This window comes from Watersipora subatra, chromosome 1, assembly GCF_963576615.1.
Source record: "Watersipora subatra chromosome 1, tzWatSuba1.1, whole genome shotgun sequence".
NCBI classification, from domain to species: Eukaryota; Metazoa; Bryozoa; class Gymnolaemata; order Cheilostomatida; family Watersiporidae; genus Watersipora; species Watersipora subatra.
Genome location: NC_088708.1, coordinates 49,662,345 through 49,674,675, shown reverse-complemented (window position 1 = coordinate 49,674,675; position 12,331 = coordinate 49,662,345). Strand labels below are relative to the sequence as shown.

The following is a 12,331-nucleotide window of genomic DNA, read 5'->3' as shown; positions in this document are numbered from 1 at the left end:
ATTTTCGCCACGCACATACAAAACAACATGCGATTTTTGTTTTGTATGTGCGTGGCGAAAATTCTTGCGCGTGTGACCCGGCTAGCCCGTGCTATTCATCGTATCGCAGTATAAATCAAATTTCACCAAACTTTTAGAAAAGTCGTTGACAAAACTATTTTGCCGATGGTGGTAATAACGACGCTTATGAATTACGAAAAGATGAAGTTTACCTCTATGGCTTTGAATAAAGTGATTTTCTAAAGCGAAAACAAACGTTTCGGTAGCTGTTGGGCAAAAAAACAGTTCGAATTAACAGTGTTGAGTTCGAGTTATCTATAGCAATTTATCATTACGTGGGAACGGACCAAAGGAAATGTTCGAATTAACCATGTGTTCGAGCTATCCGTGGACGAGTTATCCATGTTTGACTGTATATACGTCTATATAAATGTGTCATGATCACAGAAACCATGGTCAAGTCGTTATTATAAGATTTAGAGTTATCTGCATTAACAGAAGGAGAAAATTCTCAGTTATTTTGCAAAAAAAATTTTGATTCTAGCTTAAATACAGCAGATTTTATGGTCAATAAACTGAATGCATGTTTACCATCGGTGCGAAAACATAGTTCCGAGAAAACTATTGTTAAAGTCTGAGAAACGAAAACCGATGCACAGTTTTGTTTACATTTCAAAACGTCATAGCAACCAATATTAAGAGGTTGTGATATTTATCTAGATTTCTGTCTCTATATCAAAAACATTATGCTGAATTTAAAAATCTAAACAGATTTTGGCTGGTTGTCATAGAAATGGCTGTATATCTATAAGAAAAGGTATTACCTAATTTTGCAGATATTAAAAACGGCTTGGCAGTGCCGCGATATTGAGCACAACCGTAGTATGATCAACAAAATGTTTAAAAAAAATAATAACAGTAACATATTGCACATCATCGGTCACTCTATATTTTGATCTTGCAAATTCGAATAATTTTTCTTATAATCAAATCTTATAAAGTCGAATAATTATTCTTATAATTAAATATTGTAAAAATCTTATAAGAATGGTTAGGAATGTATCATGGTCATTCCCTTTACTTACACTGCTTTTGGCATCAGTTGGAATGCCAAAGTACTCATTATAAGTGTCCAAAATGTCAGAATTATCCTTCAAATCGGCAAAAGAGAAATGATTACGTTTTTCGGACGCCATTTTTTAGTACTTCCTGTTTAGCATAGCAACGGTTTTAAGGGTTTTTTCTGAGGTTTTAAGACATTTATTATCTAAACCGAGTTCAGATTCAGAAAGATCACTCTTTGATTGGTCCAGAAGCACGTGTTACAAAAATCCTTACAAAAATTATAAATTCAGTTAGTGCAACTTTAAAGTCGAATAACTCAACTTCGTGATCTGCGACTTAACCATGGTTTCTGTGACCGCGACCCAAATATATACATATATAAATATATACCAGATTCGCATCGCATAGCTATGCACAGTTGAGTTGTCACAAAACATCAACTTTGTCGTACTATACCAGTTGTGACATCATCATGTCGATCATAAATATAAAAGTCGAAACTTATTGGTATAAGCACCGTTGCCTAACCATGATAATTTGATCCTTAGAAATGGTTAGAACCAACTACCTTCTTCTACATTGGAGTTGTCATACCACATACCTTCTTATGCACAAACCTGGCCTTCAAAACTTTTCGTTTTTCATTTTGCTCCATGACAAGATCATTATAGAGCCACTTGGGCTCTGTCCCCACAGGCTCGTGCTCACCAGGATAGAGCGAACACTGGCTGGCCTAAATAAATTACACCAAGTATTAACAACCCTCTCACTGATCTACTCTTCATGTTAAGAAGAGAAGAGCAAATGCATCTCGAGTAGCAGTGATAACAAGTTTCATATGGATCACAAAACAACCATTCAGCATTGGGCAAACAGCAGAAGAAACGCAAGTTGGGTGTTCTCATGTGTCTACGGAGTGAAACGAAGCTTATAAGAAATACTTACAAAAAAAGGAAGGGCTTGGGCTGCCTGACAGCATACAGCCAGTCTGTTATGGTACAGATTACGCTGGTATCCAGTGTCCACGAGTATTACCGAGGCCATGTGACCAATGCTGTCCTGTAACATTTTTTCAAACTCTGTTCACATCAAAATATTAAGAATATGGTAGACTTTGGTCCTACATGATGGTTGTCCAGGGGAAGTCACAACACATCCCACATTTACCATGTTGCACGCTAAGTAGAGATGTACACATGTTTCACTCATAGCTTTAAAAAGTTTTGTTCTGTACAAGATCATCATACATAATCTTTGCTTCTTGGAGGATATTAATAACTTCATACCGCCTTGTCCTTGACACATGGGTCAGCCACGACAGCTCTTCTCCAAACCCCATCATCTGGAAGGTTGGCCATGACGATAAGGCCAGTGTGTAGATCTTGTGGGCACTCACTGTATCTTTTTTTCTCTCCCAAAATTAGCTTTTGCCTGAAATTTATTACAAAGCAAATAGATACCCTGCAATATTGCGGCTCATACAACGAAAAATTTCAATCGATGAGCAATGAAGATATGACCAGTTTACTGCAATTTTGTACTAGTCATAGAATGTGAGGGGATGACACAACAGGAAAGAAATAATTAGCTGGTATCCAGTGTCCAAGAATATTACCGAGGCCATGTGACCGATGCTGTTTATGGATAACTAGCCTGACCTCAAGGTCATTTTGTCTCGACTAGAATTCATTAAATGCATCTAACATGAGAAAATACTGTGAATGCCACGGAATTTGTCTTTGCCTAAACAGGTGTTAAATCTCCTGCTGACCTAAATCCAACATAACCTATAGACACATTACACCTAAATCCAACATAACCTATAGACACATTACACCTAAATCCAGCATAACCTATAGACACATTACACCTAAATCCAACATAACCTATAGACACATTACACCTAAATCCTACATGACCTATACACACAATACACCTAAATACAACATAACCTATAGACAAATTACACCTAAATCCTACATGACCTATACACACAATACACCTAAATACAACATAACCTAAAGACACATTACACCTAAATCCAACATAACCTATAGACACATTACACCTAAATCCAACATAACCTATAGACACATTACACCTAAATCCAACATGACCTATACACACATTACACCTAAATCCAACATGACCTATACATACATTACACCTAAATCCAACATAACCTATAGACACATTACACCTAAATCTAACATAACCTATAGACACATAACACCTAAATCCAACATGACCTATACACACATTACACCTAAATCCAACATAACCTATAGACACATTACACCTAAATCCATCATAACCTATAGACACATTACACTTAAATAACCTATAGACACATTTCACCTAAATCCAACATAACCTATAGACACATTACACCTAAACCCAACATAACCTAAAGACACATTACACCTAAATGCAACAACCTATAGACACATTACACTTAAATGCAACATAACCTATACACACATTACACTTAAATCCAACATAACCTCTATACACACATTACACCTAAATCCAATATTACCTATACACACATTACAGATCAATCCAACATGACCTATAAACACATTACACCTAAATCCAACATTACCTGCACACATTACACCTAAATCGAACACTAACTATACACACATTACACCTAAATCTATAACTACTTTTACAAACATGTCATCTAAATTTAAAATAACCTATAAACACAAGTCACCTAAATCTGACATTACCTATACACACTTGAGATTTAATATTAACATTACCTTTACACAAACTATGTCCAATACTAAAATGGCCAACCGAAATATGCTATGCATAGCCATAGCATAGACAAGCTAACAAAGGAGAGCAAGCCCTTTCAGATATGATAGATCAGTTCATGCAATTATATTAGACAAGCGAGATAGAGACACGCCAAACATCTTTCCATCCCCATTGCAACACACACTTATATCATCTTTACAAAGTGATCCATGTTTGTTGATATCGGCACCAACCGACATATATGCTTGTTTGAGCAATCAAGACAAACTCGAGACGAAGAACCATGTGATTACTAGCTGATGACTACCTGCAATCAAAGCTGAGGCGACTAAGAGGTGCAAAATATTCAGGAGACGTGTTACGCTTGAGCCAGAAAACACCGTCACTGTCCATCAATGAAGATGTGACATCAACCACATCACCCGGCAACAGTGTGAGATTCTTATGAAGATCTGACGACGAGTCTAAAAGGATTGGCATAGTCCAAGGGTAGTGTGCAAGAAAATGTGCAAACACGGGATTTGTGAAGTTTCCAGAGAGCTACTGTACTCGGAGAGACAGTTGTATCGAAATGCATATTCAATAAGCTTGTCATTCAAACTCAAAAACTTATTTTAGACAACAATCTTATATTATCATTATTTTAAACTGTTACGCCAGCACAAAGTAGAAAAGGTAATGATTCAGACCTGTTTCAAATCTTGTACAAACACGCTGGAGTTTAGTAATTTGAACATAAACTAAGGTTTCGGACCAAATATACTCTAGGAGTTTACATAACTCACACAGCAGGAAAAACCGATTGAGTCTTGTAATCGCATGTTAATGACCCTAGGACACTTATATTTCGCTAGTATTTAGTTTCGTGAGTAGCATCCAGAGTAAAATTCTGAGGCAACTTAATTTCACAGCTCTGAGGAGTGCGAAAATATAGTGATTTGAAAATAAATGCAGTGGAACAAACATAATTAGATTCCTCAGGTTCAGTTCACCGGTAATAAGAAAAAAATTTTCAATTTGGGACTAGTTTGTAATTGTAAACCGCAGGTAGAAATGGGTGCCCGAGATCGATAATGCAATTTGATCGCTTGTTGCCATTTGTTTCTTGGACTATCAATGAACAAAGCTATTTAATTCCGCATTTTCGCTCGTTCGTTATGATAGTTTAGTTTCGCTCATGAAACTTTCGCGAGAGGATGACTCCGCGAAAACGCGAAAGTTAGATGAGGCGAATACATCAGTGTCATAAAGGAAAATGATGTGAAAAAAGTTAAACGTAACTGTGTGTTGCCTCTATAACAGCATCAGAAATTATGTGTATTACACCATAAATTAAAAGCAAATATTAAGGAGCCAAGTGAGCACTTCTGAAAATGTAAGGAAAGCTTGTTGTTACTAAATACTAAACACGAGCGGATCATCACGAGCCCTAGCAACCCTAACCTGAGAGTGAGGATGTAAGTTTGCATTCTTTTATCTGTTCAATGGTTGAAGCTAGGTCAAATTCAGGAGGAAATATCGTTCTGTGACCCTCAGAGAATTCAGGAAGGAGATCTTTGATGGAGGAAGGCTGAAAGTCCGTCATCTGTAGTTGCGTAACAAAATAATGCAAGGGTGCATGACAGCTATTCATCTAAGGATAGTGCGTAGCACCAACATAGGACAAAAATTCTTCACAACATATTATTTTTATACCAACAGAACTTCCGAAAAATAAAAAAATGGAGTTTTTTTACAACTTAATCTCTTCCAGCTTTTTTATTTGCAATTCATGTAATAATGTAATTATGTAATGCAGCACAGAAGATTGAGACCCGTCGTGATCATATATTTAATATTAAATCTTATGCTATAGAGTCGCATATTAAAAAGGCCACACACCTCAGAGATAGTATGAGAGTTGAACAATATTCTTGATTACAATCCACAGACTACCGGTGAACAAACAAGACAAAGAACAGTTGCATTGTTAAGCCTTATCATTGGTCATCATGCCAATATCGGATAGAACAAGTCATAACTATACATGTAGATAGCAAACAGGAGAGGATAACTACACTGTGATAATATAAACATAGCCCAAGTACCATGAATGTGTAATTGAGTGGCATGCTCAAGAGGTAGAAGTGAGAGGAGCAAAGACGATATAACGTAGAACTATAGAAAACTAGAGAGACAGCAGATAGAGACAAAATAAACCTTTGACTGCAAGGCCTTAGTCAGTAGAGCATACTCCTCATCCTCCAGTGAATCATTGAGCTGCTTTATATCCGTGCCCGTCTAATTACACAATCATCAGTACAGATCACTGGCTATATATAACATTTGTGAAACTCCACCAGCAAAACTCCATGCAACTGAACAGCCCTTTTTTTGAAAAGGGCTGTTCAAGTTACATTTGTGGAATTACTGGATGCACGAAAATCCACGCGTGACATTCATAAATATTTTAACCAAGAAATAAACACACTAAAAGTAATGGGCAGATAACTGTGTCATCAACAAGCGAGCTGGATATCAGGAATCATGAACAAAAAGATAAAACTAGACCTAAACCCTTGGGATATCAAATAGGCCCTATGTGGAAATTTCACTCAATTTGACCGTTACATGTGACCAACAGATATTGTTTGTATTTCATAATATTCCATAAGAGCTCTTAAACTGCAGACCCCACTAGTAATACTAGTACCAACGAAACATTCCACCGTTAAACACAAACACCACATGAACAGCTAGTGAGAAATACAGCTAAACGCAACTAACTCACAGTGTCAATGACCTTCAGCCGATCCTCACAAGCATGAATGACACCAGCAAGGGTTGGCTTAAGGCTGTCATAATGCGAGATGATCTGAGCACTGAGCTCTCGTTTCCTGTTCACAACTGCATTCTTGAGAGGATCGAATGCTGCACTCATTATGTCTAAGTCTACTCGCTTCCTAAAATAAAAAGGTGGCTACTCAATACACGAGTAAAAGTGGTTAACACTTTGCAGTTCAATCATTAGTTAGTTGTAACCGATCGCGCGCCTGACCACTTTAGTAATTTTCAAATACATAATATAGAGCTTAACTGTTGAGCAAAAATATATACATTGTACGCAATTTAAAATCTTCAGATCTCACCTTTAAACTGATCCTAGAAGTGACCAACTTGCGAATGTATAAATCTTGCACCAACCAATACATTGGAGCAATATTAGAACCCAAAACTTTTTCTATTTTAGCTTCCATGAGCAAATGCTTTGATAAAATAACTACGATTTCAACATTTATAATTATATGTAATATGAAACATGCAATCTACTGTAATATTATACATATAATAGTATATTAATTTAAAAACAAAATACATGCACAAAGAAAACTAGTTTAATATTTGACTGCTTACAGTAACCATAAAAATTGTACAACTGAAAGGTTCACTATTGCTACGCAACATCAAACACATATTTTTAACACATGAATGTGTATAAAGTCAGTCATCAGTAATAGTACATTGATAATCGTCTTCGTAATAGCCAACTTACTTCTACCTTCTAACTGTCACCACAAAAATTAATGACTCAAAATTCTTTATCAATTAATCACTAGCTTTTCCTTATATGAAACACATTTACAAACGTACATTCATCCTCACCTCTTGTGTTCCTTATTAAATTCACTATCAACCATAATATAATTCATCAATTACTGTATTTCATCTACTGGGGTATACCGGGAATTGCTGAAATTTCTAATTTCAGAAAACCTATAGTCAATATCAATAAAATTGGAAGGAGTTGAAGCTTGAATCTCCTTATCTCAAAGGATTTACTTGAAATGGTTTAGCCAATTGAAACCAGCCAATTTTGATCGCCTGATCTAAAACGAGTACTGTACAATCGTAGTCAGTCGCACAAAAGGGACAACGCTAGACTCGTATTCTTGCCATTGAACTACAGGTTACAAAGGTGTTTAGGGAGTGCTCGATCATGGTTAAAACCGTGTTTATGGTCATTACACATAGAATTCTCAAACACCGATTCAGTTTCAGCCCGAACACCGATTCATTTTTACCTGTATAATTTGATTAGGCGATCAAAAAGCTGGCCAGTTAGCTTCCATCGCTTTTAGCAGCTAACAGAAATGGATAGTATTTCCTTTATGATGAGAAGCGCCTCTGCAGAAAGTTAGCAACTAGCTAAACCAACCATTAGTTAAGACAAAATAACGTTAAGGCGAATAAATAAAATAATAAGGTGAAAAAAACGTTGATTTAGTTGTTCAAACGGTTGAATCAAAAACTTGGATTTATCCGAGCGATCTGAGTTGAAAAAAGACTTTTGAGGATACAATTATCCAATTTGTGATATTGAACAAAATACCAAACTGATCCAAGGTTTGTAATAACTGTTTAGCCAGATGTGAATTTTATAGTTTCATTTTCACTTCATCAGTATTTCCTTTTCGTTAGTATACGTGTTATAGTTGTCAAAACTTAGAGTTTGAATATGCTAAAATGCGTTTATAAGAGACCAGAGCCCAGTGAATTAGTTTGTTGCTAGTAACAGTAAAGCTTGAGACAACTAACAAGTACCACAAAGCTGTTATTATTACTGCTATTATCTATAATAGCTATATTATAAAGCTATAACTCAGCAACACACCTATGGAAGTACAATAACTCATTATTACATTTTTGTTACTTATTGTAACTTACTAATAAGCATACATACTCATTATGTATAATAACATGTATCAGTTTCACTTCCTTCTTGTTTAATAGCAGTGCTATATGCTGAATGTGCCTCTCTGCACTCTCACATAGCGCTTTCATTTTGCCTTGTTAGTCCTAGACATAAAGTCATATCCATCAATGACAATTCTACATGTTTGCAGAATTAGCGGCGTTCTTTTGCAAGCTATTGAGTTATGGTCATTTCAAGACCAATGAAGCTAATACGAAATGAAAACTTGTAAGGCAAAGAATACAGCTATTAAATTTGTAAAACTATTAAATTTATAAAATAATATTTGAGTATTTTGTACCATGAACTAAAAGTTTGTTTAGCGGTACATAATAAGCTGAAAATGTATAACCTAGTAAACAATGAATTAACACTTTCAAATTCCTTCATGACACAACGTCAAGCATGATGGCTCGGTAAATTATTGTTTACTGTATTCCAATTAGACGAAAGTGATAGCTGTACTAAACTGATGGTATTTGGAATAATAATGAATATATTGCTATAATATGAGAACATAATTAGGTTTATCGGAAGCATTCTTATCCGCTTTATTTGTCTCTGATGGGAGAGGACATAATCTAAGCTCTCTAAACAATAATATAGGATATCTAGATGAATGCAGGGTAATAACCTTTGCACAGAAAACTTATTTTATTTTAACAAACACATTAACCTAACTTTAAACTTCATATCATGAGTAAAGTGTTTTGTGCAGTTCAAATAAATTAAGAGAAAAAATAAACAATGGGTACATAGAAGTGTGTGTACATAAGAGAGGTTACTGTTGCAGCGGAAGCTCGTTGTATTCAATGTTTTGATGGAAGATACTGGTACCTATCGATACTGGTACAAACGTAAAAATGAGATAACAGACTTTTTCGTCTGATACTTTGTCTGGCCGAATGGAGAGAGAATGTAGAGGCAACTCCCACCTAGAGAATACAATTGTCGATGCGGAAAGCAGTAAGCTTTTACAGATGTACCGGAACCGAAACTATGAGTGTGACAGCACATTTGAAATCGAAACGGCCTGTTTGAAAATTACGAATGAAAAAATAGGTAATGGCAAAAAATAGCTTTTAGAAAAAATAACAAACGCAAAAGGCAATATTAATATTAATTGATAGGAGAGAGTGCACATTTGGCAAGTGTAATCAAGAAAAGGATATGCAGTAAATGCTAAGAGTGATGGGGATGATAAAAACGGCTTAGCCTTGCGGTTCCGCATGCTTCTTAGACTTACGCACGCTTGTTAGTAGACTTGCGATTTGAATGTTCATTTTTGAGCTTTTAAGAGCTTGTAATCCCATTTCCACATATTTTGCACATACAACACAACAGAGTAAGACATGATGAACCTTTTGATACCAAATAACTGTGATGCGAATTTTGTTGCAGTCAACCTTTAAATGTCTCTATACCTACTATTAAACAAAAAAAGAAGAAGAAATAGGTGCCAGTTGTGGAACAAGCTAACTGCTTTAAGCAATATTAATAAATTAGAAACGACAACTTCGTATGGAACCCATGAAAGAAAATTCTTTTTTTAAAACGATGTAATATTATAACTCTTCATGCAATTCTGGAAGACAAACGCTTATGTAAAATATCATGGACTTATATCCTACAAGTAAAGCACATGTATTTAGCAATTAGCAAGGCATTTTGCTACATAATGCAAAAATGTGATGTTTTAGAATATTGATTAAGTTTAGATTAGAGATGCACAGATGCACTAGCTCAAAACTGTTGTTGCAGACTTACTACCAATGACCTATCCTAAAAAGTATTAGTTTATTACAGCCATTAAATATCTCTCACCCTTTTAACAATTTGCACAGAGACCTGCCGGCCTTCTTTGTCCCAAATATATTACTTATTGATACAATTTATGAATAGCATGAGAGGACGTGACTACAGAAACATATAGCAACAAACCAATTATCTATGATTTTTTGCTGTGATAATAGAGTGGATATTTCTTTAAAATCATAAAAAATACTCACTGATATTCCAAGTCGCTGACACAAGCTTTTAGTTCTTTTATACACTCCATGACAGCTTTTTGCCTCCTGCAGGGAAATAATGGTATACAACAAAAGACTCAGTCATACTAAACAAGTCTGTCAGAGTATATAGACCATACAAGTAAAAGTACAGACCATACAAGTCGGAGCAAAGACCATGCAAGTTAGAGTACAGTTATACAACAGCTGAAAACATTCATGATAAAGAAAAAGTTATAGATAGAAAGAGTGACTCATACTGGAGAGGGGGGGAAGGATATGAAAAATCTATAATAAAGGCACTAATAAAGGCAGCGAAGGAGATATGATGCAAGAGAAAAGACCAATCGTAAATAAGACCTGTGATAAAGTAATTCAGGATAAATAATTACAATCTTGAACAGGTATATGATTGAGGAAAATATGGGTGTAAAAAACAATGGTAGAAGATTAAAATGTGCAAGAACATACAAATCAATTTATGATACACTAGTACAGCAGTATTCATCACTTTGAAAAGAGAATTACAGACGCATTTTCACAATGAACAGAATAGGTTGGGCCAAATTTTTGAAGTTCTGGTCAATTATCACCCTGAAATGAAGGTAAGTTCACAATTATATTTCGCACAGTTGTTACCTATCAATACCAATGTCGATAGGCAACAAGTTTTTATTTTTCATATGTTTATTAGTAATAAGTTTTTATGGCTCCTATTGTATATCAAAATTCTATCTTTTTATTGTAAATTATAGCAAGCTGACGTAAATGGCCACAGTAAATGTTAGAAAACGGTCTGTAATACAAATAGAAATTTGTATCTTCATAGAATTTGAAATCTTCAAGTTATCATTTCTGTTCATAGAAGGATAAACACTGAAGAAAAAGCCTGTTTCAAAAGACAAACTCATCATCCTTTTCATCCATTGAAGACTTATTCTTCAAAACGAGATAATGTAGTAAAAAGATGAACAGTCAAATTTCAAATTTCCAAGTTACTGTTGACAGACATATAAGTGCAACATTTGTCACTTACGTAGCTGACCAATCCTTATGAGCTGCTACTATTTGCTCTCTGGCTGCCTACAAAAAAAAACATTATCCTCCTGCAAACATTATTTCAGTAGTAATTGAACTGTATATAAAACATCAAATAAATGTCTGCTTGAAAGTCACGATATAACTCTTTAGTTTGTGAGATGAGCTGATATGCCACAACGAACCAGCTAGTGAGACGCCCTCGCCTTGTGGGACAGCATACACTTCACAGAGACCCACAACACACACTTCACAGAGACCCACAATACTGTCTTCTAGGATTACCGCCAATAGGGTGAGCACTCCATACATAGCTGAACATTATTATTAACACAACTTTATAAACCTAAGGCTGTTTAAAAGAGTTGATCAGGATCATTGTGCGCTTCAAACTAGCTTTATGGGATGTCTTGTGACTCCATTTAAGACCATCGAAGATGTTATATGCATATCATTTTGTTTGCACTTAGCATATATATGGCCTCACTGGCCTCTATTTAAAATCATAGAGCAAAAACTAAATAATTTTTAATATGACTTGTCTAATAGCTTTGTTCATTAGGCAGATTTTATTCGGAGGCTGTTTTATGCTATTTCAGACAAACCTAGCTATTATGTTAGCTTTAATTATTTTCTTTCCGGGTGTTTAAGATTTCATTTTAATACATGCTTATGCTAATCAGTGATCCAATTACGACAACGCGCAAATAACAAATTT

At 35.2% G+C, this 12,331-nt stretch overlaps 1 protein-coding gene across 3 annotated transcripts in view; it reads right to left on the bottom strand.

Moving 5' to 3' along the window:
- The window catches only part of LOC137386078 (uncharacterized), a 36,181-nt gene that overhangs the window by 21,269 nt on the left and 2,581 nt on the right, over positions 1-12,331 (bottom strand). For 2 of the 3 annotated variants that reach the window (XM_068072754.1, XM_068072756.1), the window contains exons 3-11: positions 11,612-11,658; positions 10,576-10,641; positions 6,605-6,776; positions 6,034-6,114; positions 5,278-5,419; positions 4,142-4,298; positions 2,352-2,496; positions 2,011-2,124; positions 1,667-1,798 (exon numbers count right to left, since the gene is read on the bottom strand). In XM_068072754.1, the coding sequence (XP_067928855.1) occupies positions 1,667-1,798; positions 2,011-2,124; positions 2,352-2,496; positions 4,142-4,298; positions 5,278-5,419; positions 6,034-6,114; positions 6,605-6,776; positions 10,576-10,641; positions 11,612-11,658 (1,056 nt within the window). The remainder of the gene's footprint in view (positions 1-1,666; positions 1,799-2,010; positions 2,125-2,351; positions 2,497-4,141; positions 4,299-5,277; positions 5,420-6,033; positions 6,115-6,604; positions 6,777-10,575; positions 10,642-11,611; positions 11,659-12,331) is intronic. The other variant, XM_068072755.1, reaches the window with a different exon arrangement.